Genomic DNA, 14,875 nt, shown 5'->3' with positions numbered 1-14,875 from the left:
AGAAGAGAAACCTCAGCCTGGATTTGCATCATTGGCCATAATACACAAACTAAAAAAATAAGGGTATTGTTCTAATAAAGCCAGTAAACAAACAAAGGGGAAGAGCAAACAAAAAGAAGGGAGCAGAGGTAAAAGAGGTCTCTCTGTATCCATCTTCGGCTGTTAACTAGCCCGGATTTCATGGATAAGTTTGTCACCTTTGTCAAGCCTCGATTTCCTGATCTGCGGCTCACAGCCTCTTTGACTATTAAGTCCAAAGGCTACACAGTGCTTCTGTTTTGAAAGTGGTGGTTTTGCCTCCTAAACGATGCAGACTGGGTAAAGCTTGCCTTCTGCATCATTTCCTACATTCAGAGTCTCAGAACTTTCACCCAAAGGAATCTTGAGATTCATGCCCTCGTTTGGGAAAAAAAAAGAAAAGATTAAGCAACCCAAACTCACTTCATTGCAGTCTTTGTAATTATTTATCTCTGCCGGAGGATGGGGTGTGGGGGGCGGGGGAAGGAGATGCTCCCGCTAAGGTCACTTCATTTCACTCTTCCCGGGCTCACTGATCTAAAGACAGCCAGACTCCAAGGCAGATTGGAAGCCGAAGCCTCCTCCCCACCCCACACCCCACCTCTTCTACGTCCACTAACTGTCCTCACATAGTTCATTAGCATAGTTTCACATTCCAAATACCAAAGGCCCGGTTCCCTTCGGCGTTTTGCAGGGACAAAGTACAGTTTGCGGTGACCTTTTTCTCGTGCGTGAGACTCATTCATCTTCGTTAATCAAGCGATTGAAAACAGAAGAGTCGAGGTCAGGGAGAATCTGTTAAGGTCATTAGCCAAGTTCATTGGATAAGAAACTGTCTGGGCCGAGGGAGGCGACGTACTAGCAGCGGGACGCGACAACAAACGATTCCCGGGAAGCCACGCTCCTTCCCATTTTTGCCCCACAAGTCCTTTATTACCTAACGAGACTGCAGACCTGGGAGGAGAAGAGAAGGCCTCCCAGGGGCAAAGGAGGAGAGTGACAGCTTCAAAGCCCCCCACCCCCAACAGGTGCTCTCTCACAACCTTTTTTTTTTTTTTTTTTTTTTTTTTTTTTTTTTTTTGCCTTAACTCGGGAGGCGACTGTGGCGAGCCTAAGCCTTGCTAAAACGCTGCACGGAGTGAGTGAGTGCGTGCGTCCGCGAACCCGAGAACCATCGCTTTTTAAAATCCCTGTAGCCTCTGGGACGTGGAAGGGTCGACACAGCGGGACGACAGTGCATGTTCGAGAAGCAGAAACTGTGCTGTGGATTACTCTCCGCCCACGATTCTGTGGGGAGGAGGGTCGTGGGAGTCCCCCGGGCCACCAGCGCTGGTAGCGCCGGGAGAGGGGGAGGGGGGCGCCCAGCACACCCAGGACCACTGGGACCCCAGAGGATGGAAGCGCAGTCCGTAGAAGGGGTTCGCCTAAGGAGAGATGTGGGGTCCGGGGAGAGGGGCGAGCAGGCGCAGTGACTCTCAAGGCCGACGGCCCTGTCGGGACCCTGGAGGTTTCAAGAGTCCGGGGTGGCTCCGCCTGGATCCCCCGCGTGGCCCCAGGCAACCTGGTCCCTTTCTCTGCGAGCCGCCGAGCTGCTTGAGGGACAGCGACCGTCGGAGTGGAGAGGCCGCGGGGACAGAGCGGCAGAGCTGGCGGGGGGGACAAGGCGCCGAGGGATGAGAACGGAAGGGTTCTGCCTTGGCAACCCCGGGGGCGGGGTGGGCCGCCCCGTCGGATTGTGCAGCTGCCGGCCCGGGCGCACGTTTGGGCAGAGGCGCGGGACGGGTCCCGAACGCTGAGGACGCAGGGCGCGGGGTTCAGCGACCGCCCTGACGGTCCCCGACGACGGGGACGCGACGGGGACGCGGCGGGAACGGGGAAGAGGCCTGGAGGCGAGTCCCAGCGTCCGTCTGTCTTTCTGCCGGCCCGGGCCGCTGGCACCGAGTCTACAGTCTCTCGGAGAGCCTCCCCGCCCGGGAGGGACGGCGCCTGGCTCCGCGGCCTCCTCCCCCCGGGTCCCCCACCCCAACCCCGGCCCCAGCCTGGCCACTCAGAGCACGTGCGGCCCCGAGCTGAGCTCGCCTTCCTCCCCAATGTCCACCTCGTCCTCGGGTTCGGCGAGCACGAAGGCGCCGGCGGGCAGGCTCAGCCGAGCATCGGCGGCGGCGGAGGCCTCCGGGACGCGCGGGCTGCCCTCGGGGCTCTCGGGCCCATCGGCGGCTTTGGGTTCGTCCTGGCTTTTTCTCAGCTGTTTTTTGTGCTTCATCCGCCGGTTCTGGAACCACGTTTTCACCTGGTTTCGGGGGAGACAGACAAAATCATTGTCGTTCCCGAATGGTGACGGAACCAAGGTCTGGGCGATTGTTGGAGCGTAGGGAGGAGAAGGGGGGAAAAAAAATCCCTGTCTGCTGAATTGAACTGGGTCGCACTGCCAAGGTCGCCTCACGCGTTATCCTTTTAGGCTGGATTCTAAGAGCGATTTCCTCCGAATAGTAACGAAGATCAGTGGCGTGGGTGGTAATTAATAAGGGTGAGCGCCGTACGCGCAGGGTCCCCTTTACACTCCGTTTATGACCCTGTGATAGAGGCCCCTACCTCGCGAGTCCTGTTGGGAAACAAGCCTGGAATGGAGTGAGTGGGGTTTTCTTTGGAGGGCCTGTTAGTCTCCGCTCGGGATGGCTAATGATTTCACAGCACGAGCCTGAGAGGGGATAAAGGAAGGGGTCGAGGGCAAGAGAGTAAAAATGTAAGGGAGGCTTAAACTGCAGTGAGGGCGAGCCCTGGGGTGCCTGTGAAGGCTTGCTGCTGTGAGTGACCCAGAGGACGGTGGGGAGGGGTGAGAGGAGCACAGAGCCACGGTCTAAACTGGCTGTCTATCCGCACCCGGAGGTTGAGGAGGAAGATTGGGTTCTGGGCCAGCCTGGGCTACACAGTGAAAGCCTCTCTCAAACAAAACCAACCAAACCAAAACGGTTTAAGCTTCTCCCCAAGAGAGAATTTCCCCTCCCACCCGGCTTGTCACACCCTTCGGTGGAAGGGCAGAGGAGGAACAGAAAGAATGGTGAACTTGGAGGGGACAGCCGAATCATTCCAAGTGACCCTCCCCACCCCCCATCCCCAGTAGATAAGTCTAATGTGAAAATTGGGTATAAATTCTTTAGGAGCTGGAGGGAGCGGGGAGCCCGGGAAGCGAGGAGGGAGGATCATTTTTACTCGGTGGACCTGAAGCTAGCTGCTCGGAGTTGAGAAGGGAGGTGGGCGAGACGCAGAACCCGGGACCTGCTGCCTACCTGAGTCTCGGAGAGGCTGAGGGCCGTGGCCAGCTCCACGCGCTCTGGGGTCGACAGGTAACGCTGGATTTCGAACCTCTTCTCCAGGCCGGAGAGCTGCGAGTCAGAAAAGACCGTGCGGGCCTTGCGGCGGCGGCAATGCTTGCCCGGCAGCTCGGCGTGCTGCGGGTGCGGGAACAGCGCCGGGACCGGCACCCCTGCAGAGACGAGAGCAGCCTGAAGACGCACAGAACCCGGTCCGAGCAACCTCCAGCCTCCCCGCTCCACTCCGCCCGCGTGCCCAGCGGTCAGGAACACCCGGCCCCTGCCTGCCCCAAAGCTCCTGGAGCCCATCTCCCCATAACCCTAGGACAGCGGGAAAGGGGACGGCAAAATAGCGCTTGGAGATCTTTATCCTCGAAGGCCATCCAGAAAGACAAATAATAAACGGCGAGTAAAACAGAAAAGAAAAATAGAGCAGTGATCCAGATGGCTTTTTTTTTTAGAAAAATCATCTTCCTGGGAAGATTTCCTCCAGCCTGCGCCCACTTCCAGGGATCGGTTGGGTCTTGAAAAGTTTTCTTGTAAAAAGTCCGAAGGTGCCAGAGCTGTCCACCCTCAGCCCTCCAGACCCCTACCAACAACGAGTGCCATGGGGTAGATTCGCCTTTGCCTTCCCTGCTCTGCAAAGCCCATTCCCCGGCGCTCCCTCACCCTTCCAGCAACCAAACTAAATGTTGAAAAAAAAAAAAAAAAAAAAAAAAAAAAAAAAAAAAAACCGCTCTTCCGGAGAACCTGCGGCGCTCGGCGCTCGCCTCTGACGTTTCCTTGTTAGTAGCAGGGTCCTGGCATGCAGGGGAGGAATGCTTCCATTTGGCGACCCTCCCGGCTTTACTTGGTGCTTTAGGCGCCCCAAGCATGCAGGCCTCAGACACCCGTAACTGCCAGTCCCCGGGAAAGAAAAATGAAAATCGAGCTCTTTCCAGCGCCACCGATTCTAGCCAACACCAGTCTCCGGGGAAGAGTCCTTCCTCGGCCGTGTGGCGAAGCCAGGGAACAGTGCTGACCTCCACGGAAGCCCTAAAATCTCCTCTCTAACCTAACGCTTGAGAGTGGCTTCTCCCGCTATTGACTTTCAGCATCCCCCACCCCACCCCCTGGATTCCAGCGCCTGTATTTCACACACTGCCTGCTCCTTTCCTCCGCTCACACCGGAACAGGTTTACTATTGTACTCAGCAACCGGACTAGAAGAATTTTCCTAAGTCGCTGGAACGAAAATGCTAGGGAAGAAAGTGTGGGTGCTGCCTGAGAGAAACGCAAACAGCCCAACAAAATCCAGATTATTTCCGCAGCATTTCCAGGCCCGGTCTTACTTTACTAATCCCCACTCCTTGCCAAACAATAAATTTGAAATGCTTCATCACCTAGTTCCAGAGACTCCAGCAATTGGGCCGGAAGAAGGAAGACAAGCAGACGAACTATGAATTAAATGTTGACCGCTGGAAGTCTGTCCCTGTCCAAACCCTACGTGGTCTTTCATCAGACTACCCCCCAAATCCCCCTCAATTCTAGGTCTCCTGCAAGAGTTCCTGTCCCAACCTAGCGGAAAGAGAGCTGGCCAGTGAAGCCTTCCCATTTTCCGCACTGGAAAGTTCAGAGCGATTTCCCTGGGACAAGATCATTGAGGATCTCCTTCTGAGATGGAGGAAGTTAAGAAGCGGGGTTGAGAGATGAACCATAGTGGCTGGGAAGAGCGGGAATAAGACATCAGGAATAAAATCACGTCAGGAATAAGATCTCGTCTCTTCACTCCCGCTGCTCGGGCCAGACACAATCCCCATCCCGTTATAAAAACAAAACTGTGAAGTAATCACAAATTGTTCTCCTCAGCTGGCGTGCCTCAAGGGAGCTCTCAGACACGTCCCCATCCTTCTACTGCTACAGAAGAAGGAAATCCACCCTGTCAAATCTGGTCTCTGCTCTGGAGGCTGGGGGGGGGGAAGGCCCACTCCCCCTTTCCCTACTCTTAGAGGCCTGTTTTACTTACCTGAGGTGGTCAGGAAATAAGGATGGTGGTGATCCCCCTTATGCAGAGGGTGATGGGCATGAGGGGTGAGGAGGGTGGGTGTGGGCATTAGGGGGTAGCCATAGTCTAGCAAAGGCACCCTGGAGGCCAGAGAACTGGCGAAGTGGTCAGGGGCCACCTCCCTCAGCGGCTTGGGCTTGTGTAGCAGAATGTCCTCAATGAAAAACGACGTGGGCCTTTGAGAAGATGCCGGATGGAGAGGGGAGGTGAAGTTGAGATTCATCTTGCGGAGCGCCTGTCACAGGGCGACGGCCGGCCGGGACAAAGTGGAGGAAGCAGACAGCTTCGCGGTGGGCCTAGTCAAAAGGATGCACCTGCAGCCCGGGCTCAAAGCTCGGCTGCTCTGCGGACCTGGGCTATCCCCGGTGCTTGTCTTCCTGCCTCTCCAGCACAGGGGGGAGGTTGGTTCTGTGTGTTGAATTGGCAGCTTGGAGAGGGGAGCCGGGAGAACCAATAGCAAAGCTGCGGAGGCAGAGGGGAGGGTGGGGTGGGCTCGGGGCGGGGCGGGGATCTGTCCGCGGTGCTGAATGCTCCTGGCCAAACAGGGAGCGCTGAGTCCACTGGGTTCGGTTCCTAGCAGGTTTCTGGGCCCCCATTTATACCTCTCCCCTGCAAAAGCTGCTTGCTGTGTTCCGTCTTCTTAAAAGTCTGAAAAATGAATTTTCGCTGTTGTTTAACAACCTGCCTTTTAGAGAGAACACCAAAAGAGCCCCAGCAGCATAGGAATAAACCACATACTCAAGCATTTGAGCCAGTTTATTGTCTTTTAAAGAGTTTCAGTAATCGAAAACAAAAGAAGAGAAGTGAGGAAATGATGATGCAGAGTGGCCGCTAACCTCACATTGCTAGAGTCAGATTAAATTGGCAGCAGGGATGATTGGGCTATTGAGGGAGATAAAGATGATGGTGGAAGATTCTTTACCTGGAGTTTGGGGGGTGGGCAGAAAGGGTCTGCCTCTATTCACCCAAACGGCTGGTCATTTTAAATGTCTACAGCCACCTTTGCTTGTCATCATCCATGCTGCTCTTCACTTCAGTCATACGGGGTTTTTTGTTTGTTTTTTGTTTTGTTTTGTTTTTGCTATTTCTACTACACTGCCAGTTCAAATCTTAGTCTCCCCCTTTCCCTATCTTTTTCCTATGCCTCTTTCCTTACTCTTCCTTCCAATCTGTTTCCCCCCACCCCCGTTTGTCTTTTTCTAATCTGTCACATTTATTTCCCTGGAGTCAATTTGCTAAAATTAAGGTGATCATCTACAGCACAGCAGGAGTAATTTGGGCTCGCATCTCTGAAAATTGCTCTAATTATTGATGTTAAACTCGGGGAAATTAAAAGAAGCCACTTCTCTTCCATCTCCCCATTTTTAAGCTCTAATTTGTTGATATCTAGTCGTCATCACAATTCCAATCACTACTGCTAATAGCAAAAGTGTTTTAACAGAGACTGAGTCCTCACAACCCATGCTATTAGATAATTAGAGGAGGCGCTGCAAAGTCAAGTGTTAATCCTCAGGCGCTGCCGCCGGATTTCCATCTGATCTGGCAGGTAGAACAAATTCATTACCAGAATCAATTAGGCCCCAAACTTCAGTGCTCCAGGAAGTGGAAGAGTCCTGTTCCACACTGGTGAGAGAGCACATAGGTCAGGGAGCAGAGGAAGGAAGCATGGCGGGGAGACAGTGAAGAGAGAGCTCGGTACGCAGGCGTGCAAACGAAGGCAGAACTGTTTCTCTTTGCCTGCGAGGTGACTTGTGTTTTAAAGTTTATAACAGTAGGAAGAGAAGGCGTCAGAGGAGATAAACCACCGAAAGTAGACTTTGCAGAAGTTCCCAAATCCTTCCCCCTTGTCCAAGTCACCGTTTATGGGACGGAAGGGAGAGGGAGGAAAACGTTGAAGGGGCGCTGGGGTGATGGTCCACACAATGGAAGTCCGCCCACCTCTGCTCGCATTGTGGATGTAGCAAATGGATATCAATCATCCCCACTCAGCAAATGGATATCAACCTATTCTATGTCCAAACGCAGGGCTGGCAGGCTCTTGAGGGGAGGGCCCCTTGCCGCTAGTGGATGTCAGTCTCAGCCCCTGACCTAGGCTCCCAACCAGGGTTCGCATCCTCGCCCGGCCTCCGGGGGGCGGGCTTTCAGCTTCCTTGAGTAAGGGACTAACAAGTGACCGAATGGCACTTGGGGGACAGTTTCTGTGCGGTGACAAGGCGAACTCTCCTCACACGCCTCTCAGTGGGCTTGAGGAATGGCAGGGGGGAAGAGACGGACCTCTTGATCGTTTGGTCTCTGACAGCCTTTGCACCCTGAAACGGACGCTGCGTTCTCCACTCACCCTAGAGAAAGCACGGGCGACGGGGGAAAGGGTGTCGGCGGGGGGAGGCTCAGCCTCCAGCAGAGCTGTCCAGGGAGAGAGGCTGGAAGGCGGTTTCTCTCGGAAATCCGGCCGTCCCGCCTTCTCTTCTTTAGGTCGCTGCAGGAGCCTGAGAAGTTGGAGAGAGCTGAGGAAGGAAAGCCGGTAGCTGGGGAAGGAGCCGGACCTGGGGCGCTGGCGTCTTTCCCTTTCCTGGGAGCGCCGCTAGCGAACCGGGCTAGCAGGCCGGAGGAACAGCGCCGCCAGGACCAAAGCAGAGCCCCGGGGACTCTTAGGCATTCTAGATGCCTTCTCGGTGACAGAAGAGAGACCCTTTCGCCTCCGGTCCCAGACACACTGTAACCGAGGACCCTGTGGGGCCTGAGCCCAGGGCGGAGAAGGGAGGGGAGTCCGGATGCGGACGGTGTGCAGATGTTAGGTTCTCAAAAGGTTTCTGACCCAACCCTGGCCTCAGATTCCAGGCTGGGCTATGTCCCAGACTCTTGACGAAATCCGGAGGCAGGGAAGTTTCTCCAATTGGCCGGGTTCCTTGAGCTGAACCCCGGGAAAACGCTAGAGTGACCAAAACCAGCTCTGGCCCAGCCCTACCGGGTCTCTGAGGAATGCAGGGTACCAGGTGTGCGGCCCCATCTGGGGCTCAGTCCTGGCTTCTTCTAAGGTAAGGCGCGCGTATTGAAGAGATAAGCAACAGTAAGCAACAATAAGCAGAGCAGGAAGCTCAGTTACAGCCTCATCATCAACTCCACCTCTCGCCCGGGTAAGCAAGTGAGTGTTAGATTTTAAGTAAGAGGTAAAGATTATGGCCTGAACGGAAATAATTTTCCTTTAAAACAAAACAAAACAAAAAAACAGATGTGTCCTTGTCTGGCCTAACCCTGAAGCCTAGAACAGTAAAATGGTGTGTGACCCACAGAGATCATTTTAAATTGCACTCGTCCAATTTTCAAACAAGACCCAGCCTAGTGGAAACTGACTTTAATTCAAGCGCTAAGGAAGCGAAGGTGGAGATCAGTGAGTTTAAGACCCTGTCTAGTTTACATAGCTGTTTTCAGGACAGCCACAGATACACAGAGAAACCCCATCTCAAAAAAAAAAAAAAATTAAAACATGGAAATATTTCTGTGCTGTATTTTATCCCGATATATCTCAAATATTATTATTCAACATATGATCAATATGAATATTATTTGCATCCTTTTTCACTCTAAATTTTTTGTTTCATTTTTTAGACGGGGTCTCATGTAGTCTATCTAGATTGATCTTGAACTCAGTATGCAGCCAAATATTACCTTGGATTCTTGATCTTGCCAATTGCTGGGATTACAGGTACACACGGCTTCACACTAAATATTCAAACAGAAGTGTGCAATTTGCATTTACTGCGCATCTCAACTCACAGTGGCTCTGTTTCGAGTGCCTTGGAGCCACACTAAAGTCAAGACTATTGTTTTGTACAGCACCTCCTGAGGTTCGCCATCACCCTCTCTTTCACTTCTTTCAAATGTAGACAGACACACGGGGGTGGGGGGGGGGGAGAGAAGTGCTGGCAACACCTAGTATTCTCAAGGCTTGCCTTTCATTCACTGCAATGGTTAATTATTGTGAGGTTTCACTGAACATCTACTATAAAAAGTCTACTTTCTCCCAGCCCTAGAAAGTTCCACAAATGCATCCACATTACATTTCTATTTTATTGTATTCTCACTCGCTTGGTTAAAAAGTTTGCCACCGAGGACCAGCAAGCTGTAGCTGTAAGACTGACTCATAAACCCAGATGCTATATGCTGCCCGCAGTAAAATAATGACAACAATAATAATAAAGATCAAATGAGCTTCTCTCTCTCCCCGTCTAGGATTCAGTGACATTCCTGCTTGGGTTTTCACTGGAGAATCATTAATTTAAAGAGAGAGAAGGCATGCTTTTCAAGGAATGGATAATTAAACAGCCCCTCTCTCTTTCATGTCAGCCTCAGCTAAAACTACCATCTGAGATGGGACTTAGTTTCCCAAAAAGATGGCCCTATTGACGATCAAAGGAAGGGCTGGTTCCATTAGCCAAGTTGCCCTCAAAATAAAGGAGACATGTATTTTCGAGGGATCTGAGTAACACACTTTACTCATAACAGTTTGTATTATATTGCTTGTCTGTTCCAGCCTCCCTGCTATCTGAGTACTTTATTTTAAGCACTACCAAAGTGGATGACATGTCTACAAAAAGAACTGGAGTCGCTGGCTGCTTCTAGCAAATGCATCTTCAAAACAAATGCTTTTGCACGGGAAATTAGGATGTGAACCCTCATGAGAAACACATTCAAAGATGTGGTATTGAAAACCTGGCATTTCTAATGTGACAAGGACTAAATCCACCCGCTTTGCTCACTCGGGGTGGGGGTGGGGGGCGAGGCAGTCTGCAGGACTCAAATCTTCTATCTGTCTCCTGAAGTTCTGTCTCCTGAAGTGCTGCCTTTGGTGAGCTCAAGCGAAAGGCTTCATGATCCTCTAGAAAGGCAGGCTTGGAAAGGAGTGTTCAGGTTCAAATGGGAGAGAGCTGCATATTGAGTTCAAGATCAATCTAGATAGACTACATGAGACCCGGTCTAAAACAATAAACCAAAATTTGGAATGAAAAAGGATGCAAATAATATTTATATTGATCATATGTTGAATAATAATATTTGGGGTATATTGGATAAAATACAGTACACAAATATATGTCTTTTTTTTTTAGCCCTCTGAAAGATACACAGTGAAATGAGAATAGCCTTTAATCTCTTGCTAGTATCTCTACATTTCTCCATCATATCCTGAAAGAAGAACCAGATATACTACTGGGGGCTGTGGACGGACATTAATGAACTAAATCCCAGAACTCAGGAGGCAGAGGTAGGCGGATCTCTTTGAGTTCAAGGCCAGCTAGTTGACCTAGTGAGTCCCAGGACAGCCGGGCTACACAGAGAAACTGTCTTGGGGTCAGGGTGGAGGGTGGTAAACAAATAGCTCTTTACATATATCCTATCATTCTAGGCATGGTGGTGCATTTGAGAGGTAGTGACAGGAGTATGAGGAACTGTTAAGGCCAGCCTCAGATAGCTAGTGAACTTGAAACCAGCCTGGGATTGAATGAGACCCTGTCTCAAAAAACACAACTGAGTTCTGCCAACAAGACAAACATCTAACCATATTACAAAGTTATATATGTCTTGTTTTTTTTAAAAAATAAAAAAAGATTTCATTCTTTTTAATTATGCATGTGTCAGTGTGTGGGTATGTCTGTAAGTACCCATGGAGGTCAGAGATATCGGATCCTCCTGGGCTAGACGTACAGCTAGTTGCAAGCCATGTGGGTGCTGGGAACAGAATTCTGGCCCTCTGCAAGAAGAGTGTGTGCTCTTAACACCAATCCATCTCTCCAGCCTTAAGTTACTCGTGTCTTTGAAAATAAACAACAGAGTTGAATCTCACTTCTTATTTAGTTGGGTTTACATGATATATATATATTTGTATGTGTGTTTATTTTTCATAGACTGTAAGCTTCTGCTGTTGTAAACTGGAAGACCCTTTCAAATCCTGTTATCAGGAACAGAGATGAGCTTGTGAAGATTCCCCAAAGGAGGTTCATGCCTGAAGGTAGATTTGTAGTACATTTTTTTCAAAAATTGCTTAGTTGTTATACACTGTTCAGAAAGCCAACTTGGTTTCTCTTCCTTTAACCCTTGTTGATACTGGATGAAGAAAGGAAATACAGGTCTTGTCACTCTGAGGGATAATACTGAATTTGTTTTCTAATGATCACAATGATATATAATCCTAAAATACTGAGCAGAAGGGAAAATATTAAAAAAAAAAAAAAAAGAAAGCATTGTCCAGTAAAACTAAAACTTTGCCAGGACTGGTGGCACACACCTTTAATCCCAGGACTCTGGAGGTAAAAACAAGTGTATTTCTGGGGGTTTGAGGACAGCCTTGTGTACATAGTGAATTTCGAGGTAGCTAGGGCTACTTAGAGAGAAGCTGTCTTCAAATCAATCAATCAATCAATCCATACATAAATAAATACATTAAAATAAGGAATTGCATTCTGTGTGTAACATAAAAATCTAGAAGCCATTTTTAAAAAACAATAGTGCAAGTTGTGTTAATTTTTTCATAAATTCTACATCTTAAACAACATAAGAAAGGTGAGCCACAAACTGGAAGACAGTATTTTTTTTAATTATTCATCAGATACCAGGGTTCTTTACTATGTGAAAATTCCTATAAATCATTAGGAATATACAGGTGTGTGTGTATGTGTGTGTGTGTGTGTGTGTGTGTGTGTGTGTTGTCTTGTCTTGTTTTGAAACAGGTGTCCCTTGTGTATCCCAGGCTGGACTTGGACTCACTCTGTAGTCAAGATTGGCCTCAAACTCTCAGCCCCCTGCCTCAGTTCCCTAAGTGCTAAGATTACCAGTATGTGCCACCACACCTGTATCAAGAGTACAATGTTTTTAATTTTTATTTTTAATTATGTGTATATGTATGTACATATGAGTGCAGTTATTTCGGGGACTAGAATCTGGCATCAGATCCCCTGGAGTTACAGTGGCTGTGAATCTCTAGACATGGGAACTGAACTCTGCAACAGAGTTCCAGAACTCATGGGAACAGGTCCTCTGGAACAGTTCTCTCTCTCTCTTTCTCTCTTTCTCTCTCTCTCTCTCTCTCTCTCTCTCTCCCTCTCTCTCACACACACAAACACACACACACACACACACACACACACACACACACACACACGCTAAACATTCAAAAAGATGCAAACAGGAATAATATTAGCCAGTCATGCTGGCACACTCTTGTAACCCCAACATTCAAAAGACTGAGATGGGTAGATTACAAATTAGGGGCTACTCAGCAAGACTCTACCAAAGGTAGAAAGAAAGAAAGAAAGTTCGGCTTGATGACATTGAGAAACAAAGATATATTTATTTTGTGGGGAGGAGGCAAACAATGCAGCTCTCTGGTGGTGCTCAAACAACTTCTTTCAAGATTCAGTTTCTGTTTTCACCATGATAATTCCAGGGATGGACGCTGAGAGTCAGGAGTGACGGCAAGTGCCTTTATGTACCGAGCTGTCTTGCTGGTCCACATCTAGCAAGTTTTCAAAATTTCGAAATCAACTGAAGAATTCTGTTGATGAATCTGTGGGAAACGCTCACTCTTCTTGCATCCATGCAAGGATTATAAGTTCTTTTATGAAGAACTTGATAATGTCAGAACCATCAATTTCCATGGAAATGTATTCACTACCTGTGGACTGCAAACCATAGTTAAATTACAGAAACTTGAATGAAAGGAACATTAAGGGGCTGGAGAGATGGCTCAGTGGTTTAGAACACTTGTTACTCTTATTGTAAGGAGTGGAGTTCAGATCCAGGCATCTATGTCAGGCCATTGGCAAATGTCTGTAACTCTAGCTCCAAGTAATTCAATACCCTCTTTTGTCCTCCATAAAAATGTGTGCATATACATATACAGGAACACATAAATAAAAAAAAAAGAAAGAAAGGAACATTAAGATGCATGGTTGAGTGAAAAAAACAAGCACCAAGTATTAACTTCCTTTCTAAATTTTATGTGCATTTTTGTCTGCATGTTTGTCTGTGTGAGGGTGTCAGATCTTGGAGTTACAGACAGTTGTGAGCTGCCATGCGGGTGGTGGGAATTGCACTCAGATCCTCTGGAAGAGCAGCCAGTGCTCTTAACCTCTGAGCCATCTCTCCAGCCCCATTTGACTTTGGTTTTTTTAAGGAGAGGAGGAGATTGCCTATGTTTGTATCACTTGGAAAGATGCCTAATATACTCACATTAGTGACCTCTAGAGACCAATCCAAGTGCTGGGAACTTGGTGAAGAAACGTTTCCCCTCTGCTCCTTTTGGACTTCTTAAGTACAAAGCATAGAGATGCAAACGTATTTTTCAAAAAGCATTAAGATTTCAAGAGTAAAAACAGAGAAAAGGAATTATTTTACTTTAATGTAAACATCAAAATCAAAATTTACTACATTTTATATTATGATTTTTATTTCATCTATGTACATTATTGGTCTCAATTTAGGACATAATTATGTTTAACTAAACTTATATTCCTTAGTAAGGATCATACAATTCTTGCTTTCATATTCACTAGGTGTGATTTTAGAGGGCTAACAACCACCTGCCCCCAAACACAAATAAACTAGAAACAATATTACCTAAAGAAGGCTGTTAACAAATGTTTTTATAATGAGCATGGCGGTGTAATCCCAGCCCTTGAGAGGTAGAGGCAAGAAGCTCAGAAGTTCAAGGTCATCTTCAGCTACATAGCAAGTGCTAGGCCAACCTGAACTACATGAAACACTGTCTTAAAAAAATCTTTTTACGATTCCAATAATAGCTTTTTGGATAATAGGATGAGTTCTTATTATACAACATCTATCTGTTCTACCTTCTCATCTGAATTCCACAACTAATTATTTTACAGAAAATGAAACGTAAGAGTCTCTTAGAAATAGTTGTGCACTCAAGATCACATAGCTTGCTTATTTTTAAAATGTATTATTATTATTATTATTATTGTGTGTGAGCACACACAACTGTGCACAAATTATGTGTGTGGGATAGGGCACCCAAGCTAGAGGAAATATGTTGGGGTCAGAGAACAATTTAATTGAATTGGCTCTTTCCTTTCACATTTAACATGGGTTCCTGGGGCCCACGGACAGAACTCAGGTCTTCAGACTGGCTGGACAAGCACTTTTACTTGCTAAGCCATGTCTCTAGCCCAGATCACACTGCTTGTAGGCCAGAATTTGAACTCAGTTTGGCCTCAGAGTCTCAGATTCTGCCATTACGCCATCTTTTAAAAATAAACACCTAAACGCCTAAATGCCTAAACGCTAAGAACACCTTTAATCCCAGCACTCAGAGAGGCAGAGGCAAGTGGATCTCTGTGAGTTCAAGGCCAGCCTGGTCTACAAAGGGAGTTTAGGGCAGCCAAGGCTACTCAGAGAAACCCTGTCTCAAATAACAAACAAACCAAAATAACAAAAATAACCAACCAAACAAAATAAAAACCTAAAGCAACAACAGAGTCTACTTGTTTCCC

General features: G+C 48.2%; 1 protein-coding gene across 1 annotated transcript; it reads right to left on the bottom strand.

Moving 5' to 3' along the window:
* Window positions 1-1,968: 1,968 nt before the first annotated feature.
* Window positions 1,969-5,746, bottom strand: Bsx (brain specific homeobox). The gene is made up of 3 exons (XM_021643046.2): window positions 5,334-5,746; window positions 3,306-3,502; window positions 1,969-2,308 (listed from the first exon to the last, which is right to left on the bottom strand). Exons 1-3 carry the CDS (start codon window positions 5,593-5,595, stop codon window positions 2,066-2,068), a joined length of 702 nt encoding a protein of 233 aa, XP_021498721.1. The 5' UTR covers window positions 5,596-5,746; the 3' UTR covers window positions 1,969-2,065.
* Window positions 5,747-14,875: the final 9,129 nt, after the last annotated feature.

Source organism: Meriones unguiculatus, chromosome 1 (assembly GCF_030254825.1).
Source record: "Meriones unguiculatus strain TT.TT164.6M chromosome 1, Bangor_MerUng_6.1, whole genome shotgun sequence".
In the NCBI taxonomy this organism is placed as follows: Eukaryota; Metazoa; Chordata; class Mammalia; order Rodentia; family Muridae; genus Meriones; species Meriones unguiculatus.
The sequence above is the reverse complement of the archived record's forward strand: the minus strand, read 5'-3'. Positions and strand labels throughout refer to the sequence as shown.